A 16,469-nucleotide genomic window follows, 5' to 3' on the forward strand; every position below is an offset into this window, starting at 1 on the left:
CCAGGCAAGATAGTGTCCTAATTACACCAATGGAGATCATTTCCCATTACTTTCATGGTCGAGAAACAAAAATATTTCTAATCTCATGCCAAAATATATCACTTACAAGCGAGAATCGATGTAATGCAAAATAACAGAAGCAAAAAAGCTGGACTGTCCTTTGATATATCCTGATATATACTGAAGGGCAACAGTAACTTATGCAATAATTTTCTAAGTTGAATCAATATTATCCAGGGATCAAAATAAGAAAAATATATAAACCCAATGTCAATGTATCCATACTCATTCATTTAGCAAATTATAAGATATAAAATGTTACACTAATTCTGTGGTGTCCATGTAAATAAAGTGTGTATTAGTAACTTTGGTAAAAACCCACTTCAAAGACATGCAGAGAGCTTGAGGAAGGCAGCATCTATTGACCTCAGTCTTAGATCAGAGATGAACTTATTCTCAAGGCCCCTGACTCCCCTAAGGCTCACCATTTGAAAATAAGTAAATTGAATTTCCAACATTCATTACTGGAGGCCACTTTGAAAGCGAAACACACATCGTGGAACTTAATCATTTGTTTTCCAGCTGATCATTATGAACAAAGGCAGTCCCAATTTTCAGTGTTTCCTCTTACAGTTTTCTGTGTATGATCACTTTCATGTTTTTTAATATCCATCTGAATCAACCAGGAAAAATCAGCCTCCATAGCTGTATTTATTTATATGGGAATAGATATTTAACTTGATGGAGGGCCCTTTCTAAAGGCTCTTCTTCTGACAATTATGATTTAACCACCAAATTACTGGAAACTTAAGCAAAGAATATTAGTTTTTTTGTTTTTTTTTACTGCTGTAACTATTAGGAGAGAGCTAAAGAAAAGCAAAGTACATTTAGTGTGCATTTTTGATACTCAAAGCTGTCAGAATTACTTTGCATATTAAAAGCATAATGTTGAACAATTAAAATCTGTGGATCACTCACAATATTTTCCATCCAATGAAATAAATGCACTTACCAAACTTCAAGAGACATTTCCAGAATCATTTCAGTGACCTAGAACAGATAAATTAGTCAGTTAGGTCATAAAATGGATGTGTGTTATTTATAATGCAAACAAAGTCAAAATAGTTTTTGAGTGACAGATGACTTTTAACCTAAAACTGTATTAAAAATAAAAGTACCATAGCTCTATTAAGATCCTAAATTACAGGTATATTTCAATAAATAATTTTTTGCTATTTTTTTGATGAGATAAGCCTACTTTATAATCATTTTTTCCTTTTCCTTTTTGGCTGTGCCATGGGGTATGTGGGATCACAGTTCCCTGAACAGGGATCCACCCCACTGTAGGGCATGAACCCTCGTCCCTACAGTGGAAGGGCAGGGTCTTCACCACTGGACCACCAGAGAAGTCTTATACATGATTTTAACAAGCATAAGAATTGCCTTGACAGAGTTGTTATCCTCTTTCATCAAAAAAAGCAGTGCATTTAAAAATCATTTTTCAAAAATCATAAAAATTTCCTAAGATTTAAAACTACAGAGATGTGTACAATTATTTAGGGGCTATCCCCAGGCCTCAAAATCAGGGGCCAAATTAAAGAAAATCTGGATGAAAAGTCACATTTGCACATTTGTGACAAATGTATGCTGTAGTAAACCAAAACCAGAATGCCTGTGGGGTGGACAGCAAGACTAGGGGCCAGCCAACTGTGGTCAGTGTAAGCAACATCTGAAATTGGGATGTGGGGCTCAAGTTTTTATTTTTTCAATACTGTGTGAACCAACCAAACTTATGGGAGGACTCAATCCTTCCAACAGGCCGATTTGGGTTTAATGAAGAAAAGAATGACTAACATCCACAGAGAAAAGGGGTATTAGAAAATGTCTTCCCAGAGACTATAAATATATTGCATAGAAAGACCTTCTCAATGTTATCCTGCCATTAGTGATAAACGATGTAACTTTAGATTATTACAAGAAGCAAATAAGAAAATGTTTCAAGGTTTGCTGCACAATTGTAAAATGGTGTTATTATTTTTATTACATCAGTTACCTTAAGAAAATTGTTTGAATGAATGTGTTGAATACCTTCAAATAGAACAGAACTGGACTGGAATGCAAAAGTAGGAAGTCAAGAAACACCTGGAGTAACAGGCAAATTTGGCCTTGGAATACGGAATGAGGCAGGGCAAAGACTAATAGAGTTTTGCCAAGAAAATGCATAAAAGAGGGTCATAAAAAACACCCTCTTCCAACAACACAAGAGAAGACTCTACACATGGACATCACCAGATGGTCAACACCGAAATCAGATTGACTATATTCTTTGCAGCCAAAGATGGAGAAGCTATATACAGTCAGCAAAAGCAAGACCAGGAGCTGACTGCGGCTCAGATCATGAACTCCTTATTGCCAAACTCAGACTTAAATTGAAGAAAGTAGGGAAAACCACTAGACCATTCAGGTATGACCTAAATAAAATCCCTTATGATTATACAGTGGAAGTGAGAAATAGATTTAAGGGCCTAGATCTGATAGATAGAGTGCCTGATGAACTATGGAATGAGGTTCGTGACATTATACAGGAGACAGGGATCAAAACCATCTCCATGGAAAAGAAATGCAAAAAATCAAAATGGCTGTCTGGGGAGGCTTTACAAATAGTTGTGAAAAGAAGAGAAGTGAAAAGCAAAGGAGAAAAGGAAAGATATAAGCATCTGAATGCAGAGTTCCAAAGAATAGCAAGGAGAGATAAGAAAGCCTTCCTCAGCGATCAATGCAAAGAAATAGAGGAAAACAACAGAATGGGAAAGACTAGAGATCTCTTCAAGAAAATTAGAGATACCTAGGGAACATTTCATGCAAAGATGGGCTCGATAAAGGACAGAAATGGTATGGACCTAACAGAAGCAGAAGATATTAAGAAGAGATGGCAAGAATACACAGAAGGACTGTACAAAAAAGATCTTCACGGCCCAGATAATCACGATGGTGTGATCACTGACCTAGAGCCAGACATCCTGGAAAGTGAAGTCAAGTGGGCCTTAGAAAGCATCACTATGAACAAAGCTAGTGGAGGTGATGGAATTCCAGTTGAGCTGTTTCAAATCCTGAAGGATGATGCTGTGAAAGTGCTGCACTCAATGTGCCAGCAAATTTGGAAAACTCAGCAGTGGTCACAGGACTGGAAAAGGTCAGTTTTCATTCCAATCCCCAAAAAAGGCAATGCCAAGAATGCTCAAACTACTGCACAATTGCACTCATCTCACACACTAGTAAAGTAATGCTCACAATTCTCCAAGCCAGGCTTCAGCAATATGCGAACCATGAACTTCCTGATGTTCAAGCTGGTTTTAGAAAAGGCAGAGGAACCAGAGATCAAATTGCCAACATTCGCTGGATCATGGAAAAAGCAAGAGAGTTCCAGAAAACCATCTATTTCTGCTTTATTGACTATGCCAAAGCCTTTGACTGTGTGGATCACAATCAACTGTGGAAAATTCTGAAAGAGATGGGAATACCAGACCACCTGATCTGCCTCCTGAGAAATTTGTATGCAGGTCAGGAAGCAACAGTTAGAACTGGACATGGAACAACAGACTTGTTCCAAATAGGAAAAGGAGTATGTCAAGGCTGTATATTGTCACCCTGCTTATTTAACTTATATGCAGAGTACATCATGAGAAACGCTGGACTGGAAGAAACACAAGCTGGAATCAAGATTGCCGGGAGAAATATCAATAACCTCAGATATGCAGATGACACCACCCTTATGGCAGAAAGTGAAGAGGAACTAACAAGCCTCTTGATGAAAGTGAAAGTGGAGAGTAAAAAAGTTGGCTTAAAGCTCATCATTCAGAAAACGAAGATCATGGCATCTGGTCCTATCACTTCATGGGAAATAGATGGGGAAACAGTGGAAACAGTGTCAGACTTTATTTTTGGGGGCTCCAAAATCACTGCAGATGGTGACTGCAGCCATGAAATTAAAAGACGCTTACTCCTTGGAAGGAAAGTTATGACCAACCTAGATAGCATATTCAAAAGCAGCTGACATTACTTTGCCAACAAGGCTATGGTTTTTCCTGTGGTCATGTATGGATGTGAGAGTTGGACTGTGAAGAAGGCTGAGCACCGAAGAATTGATGCTTTTGAACTGTGGTGTTGGAGAAGACTCTTGAGAGTCCCTTGGACTGCAAGGAGATCCAACCAGTCCATTCTGAAGGAGATTAGCTCTGGGATTTCTTTGGAAGGAATGATGCTAAAGCTGAAACTCCAGTACTTTGGCCACCTCATGCAAAGAGTTGACTCATTGGAAAAGACTGTGATGCTGGGAGGAATTGGGGGCAAGAGGAGAAGGGGACGACAGAGGATGAGATGGCTGGATGGCATCACTGACTCAATGGACGTGAGTCTGGGTGAACTCAGGGAGTTGGTGATGGACAGGGAGGCCTGGCGTGCTGCGATTCATGGGGTCGCAAAGAGTCGGACACGACTCAGCAACTGAACTGAACTGAGGATATGCCTCTTAACCTGGGAAGAGGATATTTTTTGAGCCAGCATAAAATGCTGCAGATTATTGACTTTTTTTTTTTTAGTTTCAGGAGATGGAATAAAACAAACTAGATGGAGCTTTCCAAATGTTAAAATAATCTCATGGGTAATTCTCAGTACTGAATTTTATGAATAAGAAAAAGGCATGGAAATAAAATCTGTACAAAAATTTGCCTCTCCCACTAGATTGTAAGCTCTGTCTTAAGTAGGTCTCTATTACAAGTTCATTGCACGGTGTTTGGCATACAACATACAATCAATAAGTATCTGTTGAATTACCGTGCATGTGTGTGTGGAAGAGGAGCATATGAGGTATCATTTCCTGTCAAGAAATATTTCATTGCTACTAGAGGAAAAAATCATAGGCTGGTCCCACCCACACAGCAGTTCTCATAAGGAATTCTATGAATATTCAGTATTACTTTGAAGTTGATAAAATAATCAAGAATCCCAGTACAAATGAAATTATTCATGCCTAGATAAATTATAGTTCAGTTTTAAGTCAAAAAGGTGATTGGCTTCTAAACAATTTATGTAATTGCTATGCATTCTATCAAGGAAAGCACTGCTCAGACCACATTTCAGCACATTTCCATTTCTACATTTCAAATGGAATCTTTCCCAAAGAGGGGCTTGGAAAACATTTTTACACTGAGTGAGGTTACTTTCAAATATTCAGTAAGAAAAAAAGTGGATAAAACACGGTCTGCTTGTTTAAAAAAAAAAAATACATGAAAACTGGTATTAAAATGAGACTAGACTTACTGTTTTTATCTACAAAGGGCAAAAGCCCCAAGAAAGAATGGAAATTAAAAGAACAAGATTACAATATGGAGTTTTCTAACTCATGGAAAAATCCTAAGTTGGAATGGGCTTTCTATTTCAATATGCCACCTCATGACAGAAAGTGGGAAAAAGCTGGCTTCTCAACTGCTCTCAGAAGCTCTCTAAATATTTTACATTTAAAAACATCTGATGCCTGAATATATCTAATGCCTACTTGTCCCAACAATAATAAAAGGAAAATTAACCGCTATGTTTATCATATTTGTTTTCTCCATGAGAATGTCCCTTCTACATCCAAATGCAACCTTTCTTGGCTAAGACACTCGTGATCCTAGACAGACAGATAAGACTCTTCAAATGAAGGCAGGAGGAGAGAAGAGAAGACGTGATTTTTCTGAAATTTGGAGTATTATAGAAGGTGCTGCCATGGTTCTTGTCACATGGATTCAGGTCCTTACTTCCATGTGTTGCCCCAGAGGACCACCCACAACCTGGAGGAAATTTTAAATTCCCCTACTTGATGCTCTATGTTCAGACATGCTATGAAGATGGACATTCACAATCTCTCTGCATCGTTCACCTGGAACGTATCATTACAGATAAAAGAGCCACAAAAATATGTACTTCCTGTGAGGCATTAAACAACTGTTGAAAACTTCCCACACATCACATGAAGCAGTTCTGCATCACCCTCTTCCAGGTTGCTTGCAGTATCAAGGCTACTAAAAGGGAGGTGGTCAAATCTCCCTGGGCTCCTCAATCCCAAAATACACTTAGCCAGGACAATGAGGAGAAGTCCACCTCTTCTAGGAATTACTAATATAAAAAGCAGGCTGTACTCACTGCATATTCTAGGGGTAAACAATCTCTTCCTTGAATTTCACAGTGTAAAACAGTTTTCGAGGCTTAAAATGGAAGATGTTCCGTTGGGGCAGGCAGGGTAGGGGAACTGTAGGCGAGAAACTATTTTTCCAAAGCCATATCAGACTTAAAAATAATTTTTAAAGTATCTAACCCACTAATTCTCTTGCAAACTTCCGAGGGTTATTTTGAAATAATAAAGCGAATAAAATCAGCACAGTGCCCAGCATTAAGAAAGTCCTTTAGAATTATTTCCAAAAGATACACACAGTCAAATAAGTTTTAACTTGAAAATCTATCATATTAGTAAAGAGCTCTTCAAATATGCCATACCATCACTTATTATAACACTCCAATATTTACAAACTTTACTTTCAATAAAACTGATTTTGAATTCTGATCCTTCCTAACTCAATTTACCCATTCCCCACTTGTTAGAAACAAAGAGCAGCTTATTACCATATTGACTCAATAATCATTACATCTTTCGGGAGAATTACATGATATTTACCTGACCTATGCAAGATAACAACAAAAAAAATTATATCAACAAATAAGGGTCATTTTTACAAAGAATCATGTTTACATAAACTGTTACTTCATCCTATGAAGAAGGAATCAGATGTGGATGTAAAAATGTAGGCAATCCAGGTACAGAGGGGAAATTATAATCTCACCAATACAAGTGACATCTAAATAAATTTTGCATGTTTAAAATTGAATGATATGCTGCTAAAATCATCTTTTAAAAATACATATGATTTTTTGATGTCACTGCAAACTAACATTTTTTAATTGAGATGTAATTCCATATACCATTATATTAGTGTCAGGTATATAACAATGATTTGGTGTCTGTATATATTGCCATAGGATCACCACAGTAAGTCTTGCTAACAAATACAGCTTCTTAATAAAATTAATTTTGCATTCACTACCAGGAATCATATAATCTATCACCCAAGAATTCAGGGCAGTTGTACCTCCCAAAATATCCCAGGAAGTCTTAAAAGATTTGAAAGACAAAAAAAAAAATACACTATTACTTCTGTAGCCATGTTTCACTTTATCACAGAGTTTTCCTGTTTACTTTTGACAACAGTCTCTTTTTCCATAAAGTGCCTTTTTTTTTAACATGGAGATTGGAAATTCAGAAAGAACGGTGTAACCATTAGCTATCATACAATAAATCAGACTTCTTATAGCACTATTATGAAACCAAAATACTACCTCTTTTTCAAATGGGAATGTCTCATGCTCTTAAGTTTTTCTCTTTTTTAAACTTCATTTACTTTCATTATGCTCATCTGAGCACTTTCCAGGTTTCCTGTATTTCCCACATTCATTTATCCATTCATTCAAAAATGAAAGTATCTGATGCCTGTCAGGTCAGATAAGTAACATTAAACATACTGAAAGTGTTCTAGTCCTTGATGGAACTTTGGTCCAGAAGAGGATCCCAAGGATGCAAGGGCACACTCAGGTGCCCCGAAGTTTAAAAGTTATAAATTGTAGAAGTATCAAAATAGATTCACCTAAGTTTTCACTGCTAGTATGCCAAAATACAAATGCGTTCTCTCATAAAGTCAGGAATTGTTTGACCTATGTCTGAACTCTGCCCTGTGTTAATACAATGGCATTCACATCTTAGCTGAAGATCTCCCAAATTTCTCACAAAATTATATATATCTCTTGCTTTCCCTCCAAAGTCTGCTCTGTCTCATTCACTGTGCTAAATCGTAGTCTTTGCCTTCACATATCAATACATACTTTTCCAATGCAATCATTCTGATACTAACTCACCATCAAAACTACCTTTTCTTAATTTTGTCACTATCTTTTCTATAGGACTGTCTCATTCATTTTCAAGTCGCAATCAGGAAAGCACAATAACCAAAGAAAACATTCAGTCAAAGTTAAGATACCACAGAAACCATGAGATATGGCTATTTTAAAACAATAACACTAACTTCCAAATAAATATGTCCAACTGAAACACCATACAGCAGGAAATCCAAGACTACCTTCCTCAGAGTATTGGCCAAGATAAAGATTCATCTAGAAAAAAAAAAAAAAAGTGTAATTTTTACCCATCTAACTTCAAAACCTTAGTATGTTCATGATTTTATTGAAGTGGGTGATTTTGCTTACACAAAACATATTGAATTCAGAAGAAACCCTATCTTTCCACTTAAAAATGGGATATTGCAACAAATGTCACACTTGATATACAACCAGTCCATTCTAAAGGAGATCAGCCCTGGGATTTCTTTGGAAGGAATGATGCTAAAGCTGAAACTCCAGTACTTTGGCCACCTCATGCGAAGAGATGACTCATTGGAAAAGACTCTGATTCTGGGAGGGATTGGGGGCAGGAGGAAAAGGGGAAGACAGAGGATGAGATGGTTGGATGGCATCACCGACTCGATGGACGTGAGTTTGAGTGAACTCCAGGAGATGTGATGGACAGGGAGGCCTGGCGTGCTGTGATTCTTGGGGTCGCAAAGAGTCGGACACGACTGAGCAACTGAACTGAACTGAACTGAACTGAATGGGTGACTAGAGCATTTTTGATTCTGAACTGGGTTGAAACAATGATCACTAAATGTACAGTCTCTACCTGTATATAAAGAAGTTCATTTCGGTCAGTAAGTTCAAATCAGCAAGTGTTAAGAGTTAAGTCAGGTTCATGAAGCACTCAACAAATACTTCAATCCAGCCAGTATAATTATAATGAGAATATTTAATATTTATTTGGTGCTTAGTGAGCCAGGCACTGCTCTAAAACTTTCCATCTATTAACTCATTTAACCATAACCACAACCTTTAGAGGTAGGTACTACATATAACTCTGCTTCACAAATAGAAATACACGGCTAAAAGAAAAAAAAAAAATTCATCCGACATCACAGAGTGAATAAGTAGCCAAATCATGATTCCAACCCAGACAGCTGTCTGTCTGACTCTGAGCCTAGGGTCTGAGAAGCTGCACGTCTCACCAAGACAACTCTGACTCTCTCCAAACTTATGATTCCAACAAGCACAGCCTAACCCAGATTTTATGAATGTTAGCTGGGAAACAAAACTGTGGGGCTCAAATTAGTTTTCTCCTCAAAAAAAAAAAAAAAAAAAGAGAGAGCATTCTAAAATTGAATTGAATGATAAATCATAGTCTCAGGAAAAGCTGAAAAACTTCCTGCTTTCCAACTTCAGTTGATTCTCACTGTCACTGAGCAATCATTCAATTCGCCTTTTCCTGACACATTAAAGCTAATGCCACACGTATCGTTTGCTCATGTCACCCTGTATTCCTCATATCTATACCTGCCACTTTCAACAGAGCTAGTCTGTTAAAGCTATATCAACTTCTGTTTTCAATATCAAACATTCTATATCTCTACGTACCAACTTTTGACTTAGTAATACTTCTGAGGAAAAAGCCAAATCCTGTTTGCTCTAAATTCCCCCATGATCTGGTCAAAGACCTTCCATGACTCACTGATATCAGTAAGATATTACTCGAATTTCAGCATCTCGAATTTGAGCCCTGCTAAGGCTTGATCTCCACGTACCTATTCTTCCTTCACACATGAATGCTCTGCCCACCCCCACACCCCCACCGGCACTCATCTAGACGCCATTTCCTGAACATGCTTGTCCTTTCTAGTCCTGGAACTATGAGCAAAGGCTCAGGGCTCTTCTCTCCACCAGAATGGCCTTCTGACCTTTCAGTGACCCAACTGCATCCTGCCCTTAAGAGCAAGCCCCCACTACTGACCCACAAGGGTCCACTGTGACCACAGGCCCGTCCTCATTTCCAGCCGGCCACCCTCCCTGCGACTCTTTGTGCTCCAGCCACGCTCTCCCTCTCGCTGTTCTCAAGAAGTCAGGCAAACTTCTGCTTCAAGACCTTCCCACTCCAAGCGCCTTCTGCTTTCAGATAGCATCACAGATGCTATTCTTAGTCACATTTTTGGAACTGCATTTGCAACCCTCTTCACAGACATACGCCTACTCCCCTCTCCTCCTTCCTTGATTTATTTAGCTCTCTGTCCAACATAGGTATCCTTTACTTATTTATCTTACTAGGTATTGGGTTAGGCAAAAAGTTCATTCGGGTTTTCTGTACACTGTTATGGGAGTAACCTAAACAAAACTTTTGGCCAATCCAATAGAATGTGAGTTCCAGGAGGGGAAGGATTCCTGTTTGTTTGTGTATCGCTGAATAAGTAGTACCTAAAGACTGTTCACACAGTAGGTGCTCCATTGTTATTTGCAAAATGTATAAATGGATGAACAATTCCTCCGTATAATTCTCATTGTCTACACTGTCTACATGATTTATTTGGTACTTGCAATTACAATTCATAAATCCTGAACTCTAGTTACTGATGTGCTGAAGTGTGCTTAGGGATTAAACAGGCTGTTGTCTGCAGTCTGTTTTATTTTTTAGTTAGAAATTTATTTATTTTTTAATTGAAGGATAATTGCTTTACAGAACTGTGTTGGCTTCTGCCACACATCAACATGAATCAGCAATAGGTATACATATGTCCCATCCCTCTTGACCTGCAGTTTGTTTTCAAATGTATCAAGATGGAGACTTTCCTGGATGCTCAGTGGTCAGGACACCATAGTTTCACTGCTGAGAGGCTGGATTTGATCCCCAGTCAGGGAACTAAGATCTCACAAGCCTTATTATGGCCACTATATATATATATACATACATATATATACACATATATATATATATACATACATACACATACATAAGTATGTATCAAGATGGTTTGATGGATGGACCAGATAGAAAAATATGTGAAAAGCAAATAGCATAAAATGTTAATTGTAGAATCCAGGTAGCATTTATATGGGTATCCAATGTAAAAATATTTCAACGTTGCATATGCTTGGAAATTTTGATAAGAAAATTTAAAGAAAACAATAATACCTGTGAAAGGCCTTTTTTGGCTATATAAACTCCACTGCCCACCAACTATTCTCTATCACACCCCTCTATTTTATTTTCCCCAGAGTATTTATCACTGGCTGATGTTATGTTGATTATCCTTTTGCTTCCTGGTGCCTATTTACTTTTCCCCTCAACATGCAAGCTCCCTGGGAACCATCATTCACCATGTCCTCTGCTGTCTGCCCATCACCTGGAATATTCCCTGGAACACAATCAGTGTTGAACAAATCAATCAGTGAATAGATGTGTCATGAGACTGCTTATTCTATTACTTATCAGCCTACCATGAATGTTTACTCCTTCTCCAAACAGACTATTAGTTCCTTGAAAATTAAATTTTTGATAGCTTTCCTGATATTAAACAAAGTTTAGGTACACTGTAAAGACTCAGATTCTCATATTAAAAAATAAGCTACGGCTAGGTAAATACTTCAAAGATGCCTAAAAAAGATTTTTTTAATTATTACTTTATCATTTCATTAGATATCATTATTGCATTATCATTAGATTTTAATTATTACATTATCATTCTCCATATCTGTAAATGGGAAGCATTGGAAACTTCTGGGTAAAAACAGTCAAATGATAAACAAGACATTCTTTCTAGGGCATAGAAATTCATGAATTAAAAAGTATCTAGAAATAAGTTAATGGAGGGACTTTCCCTGGTGGTCCAGTGGTTGAGACTCGATGCTTCCAATGCAGCAGGTGCAGGCTCCAGCCCTGGACTGGGAAGATTCCATATGCCTCAGAGCAACTAAGCCTATGAGCCACAGCTACTGAGGCTGTGCCATAGAGCCCACGCTCCTAGAGCCCACGCTCAGCAACAAGAGAAGCCCCGACAATGAGAAGCCTGCACATCAGAATTAGAGACTAGCCCCTGCTCGCTGCAACTAGAGAAAAGCTAGCTGGCAGCAACAAAGACCCAGTGCTGCCAAAAATAAATAAATTTTAAGAAATAAATTAATTAATTAAAAAAAGAACTCTCATTCAGATTGAAACTACAAAGGACTCTTGAGAATGGTGTAATGAAAAAAAAGTTGCTTTGCCAACTGTTTTTTCAAGCACGGTAAAGAAAATAATTATATAAGCTACTCAAAACTCAGGAATGCACAAAGTCTTTTTCAGAGCCCGGCAGCCACACACCTGAGCATAGGAAATGACAGGAGAGGTAATGCATGTTTTCCTACAATTTCCTCTCTTAAAATCAATCTTTGAGTCATAGACTGAAGAGCAGAAAAAAACGTTCCATTTTGGAAAGGCCCATTGTGCTTACAAAGCCCTCAACAAGGGTCTGTTGAGAACTGACCTTAGTAACATGCCCAGGTAATGTTAGCCTTTAACCACCTCTAACTCTCTACCCAGTGCCTCCCAGCATGTACTTGCCAAGCTCTGTAACTTGTCATGCCTCAGCTTGCTTTCTTTTTTCAAGACTCCATGCCTTTGCAGTTTCTACTAGGAACTAGAATGCTCATAACTTCTTCTCTGCCTACTGAAATTCAGCTCTTTTCAAACATTTATATACTGCTTAATAGGCACACTCACATGTATGAGGCACTAAATACTATATGTATGGATGGCTAATCTATGTGAGTATTATATATATTTCTATAATCAATTATTCTTATATATTTTATATGTGGGTTCGATCCCAGGGTTGGGCAGATCCCTTGGAGTAGGAAATGGCACCTCCCTCCAGTATTCTTGCCTGTAAAATTCCATAGGCAAAGGAGCCTGGTGGGCTACAGTCCATGGGGCCTCAAAGAGTTGGACATGACTGAGCACATTTTAAATGTAATGTTATATACATAATGCATAAACTAATAGATAATCACATTTCATACAAAATTATATAAATATAAGTAATGCTCAAAATTCTCCAAGCCAGGCTTCAGCAATACGTGAACAGTGAAATTCCAGATGTTCAAGCTGGTTTTAGAAAAGGCAGAGGAACCAGAGATCAAATTGCCAACATCCGCTGGATCATCGAAAAAGCAAGAGAGTTTCAGAAAAATATCTATTTCTGTTTTATTGACTATGCCAAAGCCTTTGACTGTGTGGATCACAATAAACTGTGGAAAATTCTGAAAGAGATGGGAATACCAGACCATCTGACCTGTCTCTTGAGAAACCAGTATGCAGGTCAGGAAGCAACAGTTAGAACTGGACATGGAACAACAGACTGGTTCCAAATAGGAAAAGGAGTACATCAAAGCTGTATATTGTCACCCTGCTTATTTAACTTATATGCAGAGTACATTATGAGAAACGCTGGGCTGGAAGAAGCACAAGCTGGAATCAAGATTTCCAGGAGAAATCTCAATAACCTCAGAAATGCAGACAACACAATCCTTATGGCAGAAATTGAAGAGGAACTAAGAAGCCTCTTGATGAAAGTGAAGGAGGAGAGTGAAAAAGTTGGCTTAAAGCTCAACATTCAGAAAACTAAGATCATGGCATCTGGTCCCATCACTTCATGGCAAATAGATGGGGAAAGAGTGGAAACAGTGTCAAACTTTTTCGGAGATCCAAAATCACTGCAGATGGTGATTGCAGCCAATTAAAAGATGCTTACTCCTTGGAAGGAAAGTTATGACCAACCTGGATAGGATATTGAAAAGCAGAGACATTACTTTGCCAACTAAGGTCCGTCTAGTCAAGGCTATGGTTTTTCCAGTTGTCATGTATGGATGTGAGAGTTGAACTGTGAAGAAAGCTGAGCACCAAATAATTGATGCTTTTGAACTGTGGTATTGGAGAAGACTCTTGAGAGTCCCTTAGACTGCAAGGAGATCCAACCAGTCCATCCTAAAGGAGATAAGTCCTGGGTGTTCATTAGAAGGACTGATGCTGAAGCTGAAACTCCAATACTTTGGCCACCTCATGCGAAGAGTTGACTTATTGGAAAAGAGTCTGATGCTGGGAGATATTGGGGGCAGGAGGAGAAGGGGACAACAGAGGATGAGATGGCTGGATGGCATCATCGATTTGATGGACATGAGTTTGAGTGAACTCCAGGAGTTGGTGATGGACAGGGAGGCCTGGCTTGCTGTGATTCATGGGGTCACAAAGAGTCGGACACGACTGAGCGACTGAACTGAACTGAATAATTATATCAGAGTATATTTAAATGTAATATGCATTACAATATATTTGCTATATTACATATAAATTATATAGATATATATAAATAGAATTAACTCATTTAATCATAGCGATTCTCCTATGAGATATTATCTCCACTTTGCATGCTCAGTCACTCAGTCATGTCCAACTCTTGAGACCCCATGGACTGTAGCCCACCATGCTCCTCTGAGCATTGAATTTTCCAGGCAAGAATACTGGAGTGGATTGCCATTTCCTCCTCGAGGGATCTCCACTTCACAGGTGAGTAAATCGAGATTCAGAGAAGCTAAGTGATTTTACCAGGATGAAACAGATGGTAAGAAACAAAGGTGGGATTTAAACACCAAACAACCTGGCTTCAAATGACAAAGTGTTAACAGCTATGTTCACTGTTTGACCTGCTCAAAATCACCTACTGATACGGATCCACACCTGGCCTCCTCTCATAACACACTCTTTATTCTGTCTTCCCACTGCACCCTGTATATACCTCACTGATACTTTATCTTGCTGTGTGGTGGTTTCTTTTCATCACATATATCTCCCTATACCCATTTGCTTTCCCAACCTCTACCTCACCTCTGCCCCAGATGAAGATAATTGAGGGAAAAGCTTCCTATATGTTATTCTTCTTTAGATGCCTTGAACACAACACAGTGATGGGTAGACTCCAGTAAACACTTGAAAGAGGAATGAATGAAATAACTTTAAAATGTGGCCAGTGTATCTCTTGGCACTGGACAGAAAACATATAGAAGACATGCTTCCTGGAGCAGCTAAAGGGATCAGTGGGGAGTGTGTGACTGCAGTGTTCATAAGGCACCAGGGTTCCTCTGACTACAAGAACTGATCAGGTAGTCCTCAGGGCTTAAGTCAGTTCTTAGGCATGCATGACCACTATTCTAAATTCCTGGCCTACAGGATGTTAGTTTGAAGAGGTTAAAAGATTCAGTCCCAATGAACAATATGTAATTATCATGGAGGTTCATGAAGAAAGAGATAATTCAGGATGGTAACTGTTAGGAAAGGAGGTAAGATTAAGAGATATGTACATTTAGGTGAGAGGAGAGAGATTTGGAAAATCATTTGAAGGGACAAAAACACTGAGCTGTACCCAACAAGAATAAATTAATGCATTGACACTTTCTGAATCCTGGTCTACCAGTTGCTTACATTTCTCATTGTACAATGCTTGTTTCCTGTAAAAAGAATCTAATGTTTGCTCAGTGTAAATAATTTTTCTAGAGTTTTATTATTCTCAAAAAAATTATTGAAATCTCAAAAACGCAGCACACCTAAGAAAAAAAGAAAGGAAGGAAGGGAAGGATTTCCAAACATTAAACTCCAACTTTCCAGATTAACTAGACTTTATCTGATATAAGGTTGAAAAATAATTCTGTTGTGTTGCTTACTTGATTGAAAATAAAAGGAACCTGTTTCTTCTCTCCCACTTTCATAGAAGATATGGGAAACGTTGTCGTCCCAAGAGTTTCATCCATAACATAATTGGCATCCATTAAAGTGATCTGTAGAGAGTTAAAAATAGAGCACAGGTATCAAATTTTTCCAGGATCTTTGGAAATTATATCTAAAATCTCCACCACACTTTAAAAAAATGAAAAATTTCAAGTAATATTTAATAGTCATTTGAAATCCTAAATATTTTACTAGTAATAATACTTTGTCTTTTCTGAGTTTCTAACATAATCATTCATGTTTTCACTTTTGTGACTGACCTGTTCATTATCACATTTTGAAAAATGAAATTTCTCCCCTGTCAGAGAAAGAAGTTAATGTAGAAAACTCATGCAACGGTTGGAAAAGATCTATGTGAACTTATTTTAAAGCTAAGTATTTCAAATTTAAGCTAATAAAGTTAACTTATTTTGACATCCTAATCAATTGGCAATATTTTATCTTTTGTACTCGGATCCTCCCTTTTAAAACAGAAAGAATGTTTTCTCCAAAGTGCAATTGATTGGCATGGTTTAGTCAGTAAATCACTCTGACTCCTGTGACCCCATGGACTGTAGCAAAGTACATGGTGAGGATTAAAGACTCTGCTGCTGCTGCTGCTGCTAAGTCGCCCCAGTCGTGTCTGACTCTGTGCGACCCCATAGACGGAAGCCCACCAGGCTCCCCCGTCCCTGGGATTCTCCAGGCAAGAACA

The 16,469-nt window shown here is 38.2% G+C and overlaps 1 protein-coding gene across 1 annotated transcript in view; it reads right to left on the reverse strand.

The window, feature by feature from the left end:
• Window positions 1-16,469, reverse strand: part of PLA2G4A (phospholipase A2 group IVA) — a 179,920-nt gene that overhangs the window by 82,659 nt on the left and 80,792 nt on the right. Inside the window, exons 5-6 of the mRNA XM_005901275.2 lie at window positions 15,712-15,825; window positions 1,013-1,050 (exon numbers count right to left, since the gene is read on the reverse strand). Of these exons, the coding sequence (XP_005901337.1) occupies window positions 1,013-1,050; window positions 15,712-15,825 (152 nt within the window). The remainder of the gene's footprint in view (window positions 1-1,012; window positions 1,051-15,711; window positions 15,826-16,469) is intronic.

Source organism: Bos mutus, chromosome 16 (assembly GCF_027580195.1).
Source record: "Bos mutus isolate GX-2022 chromosome 16, NWIPB_WYAK_1.1, whole genome shotgun sequence".
NCBI lineage: Eukaryota > Metazoa > Chordata > Mammalia > Artiodactyla > Bovidae > Bos > Bos mutus.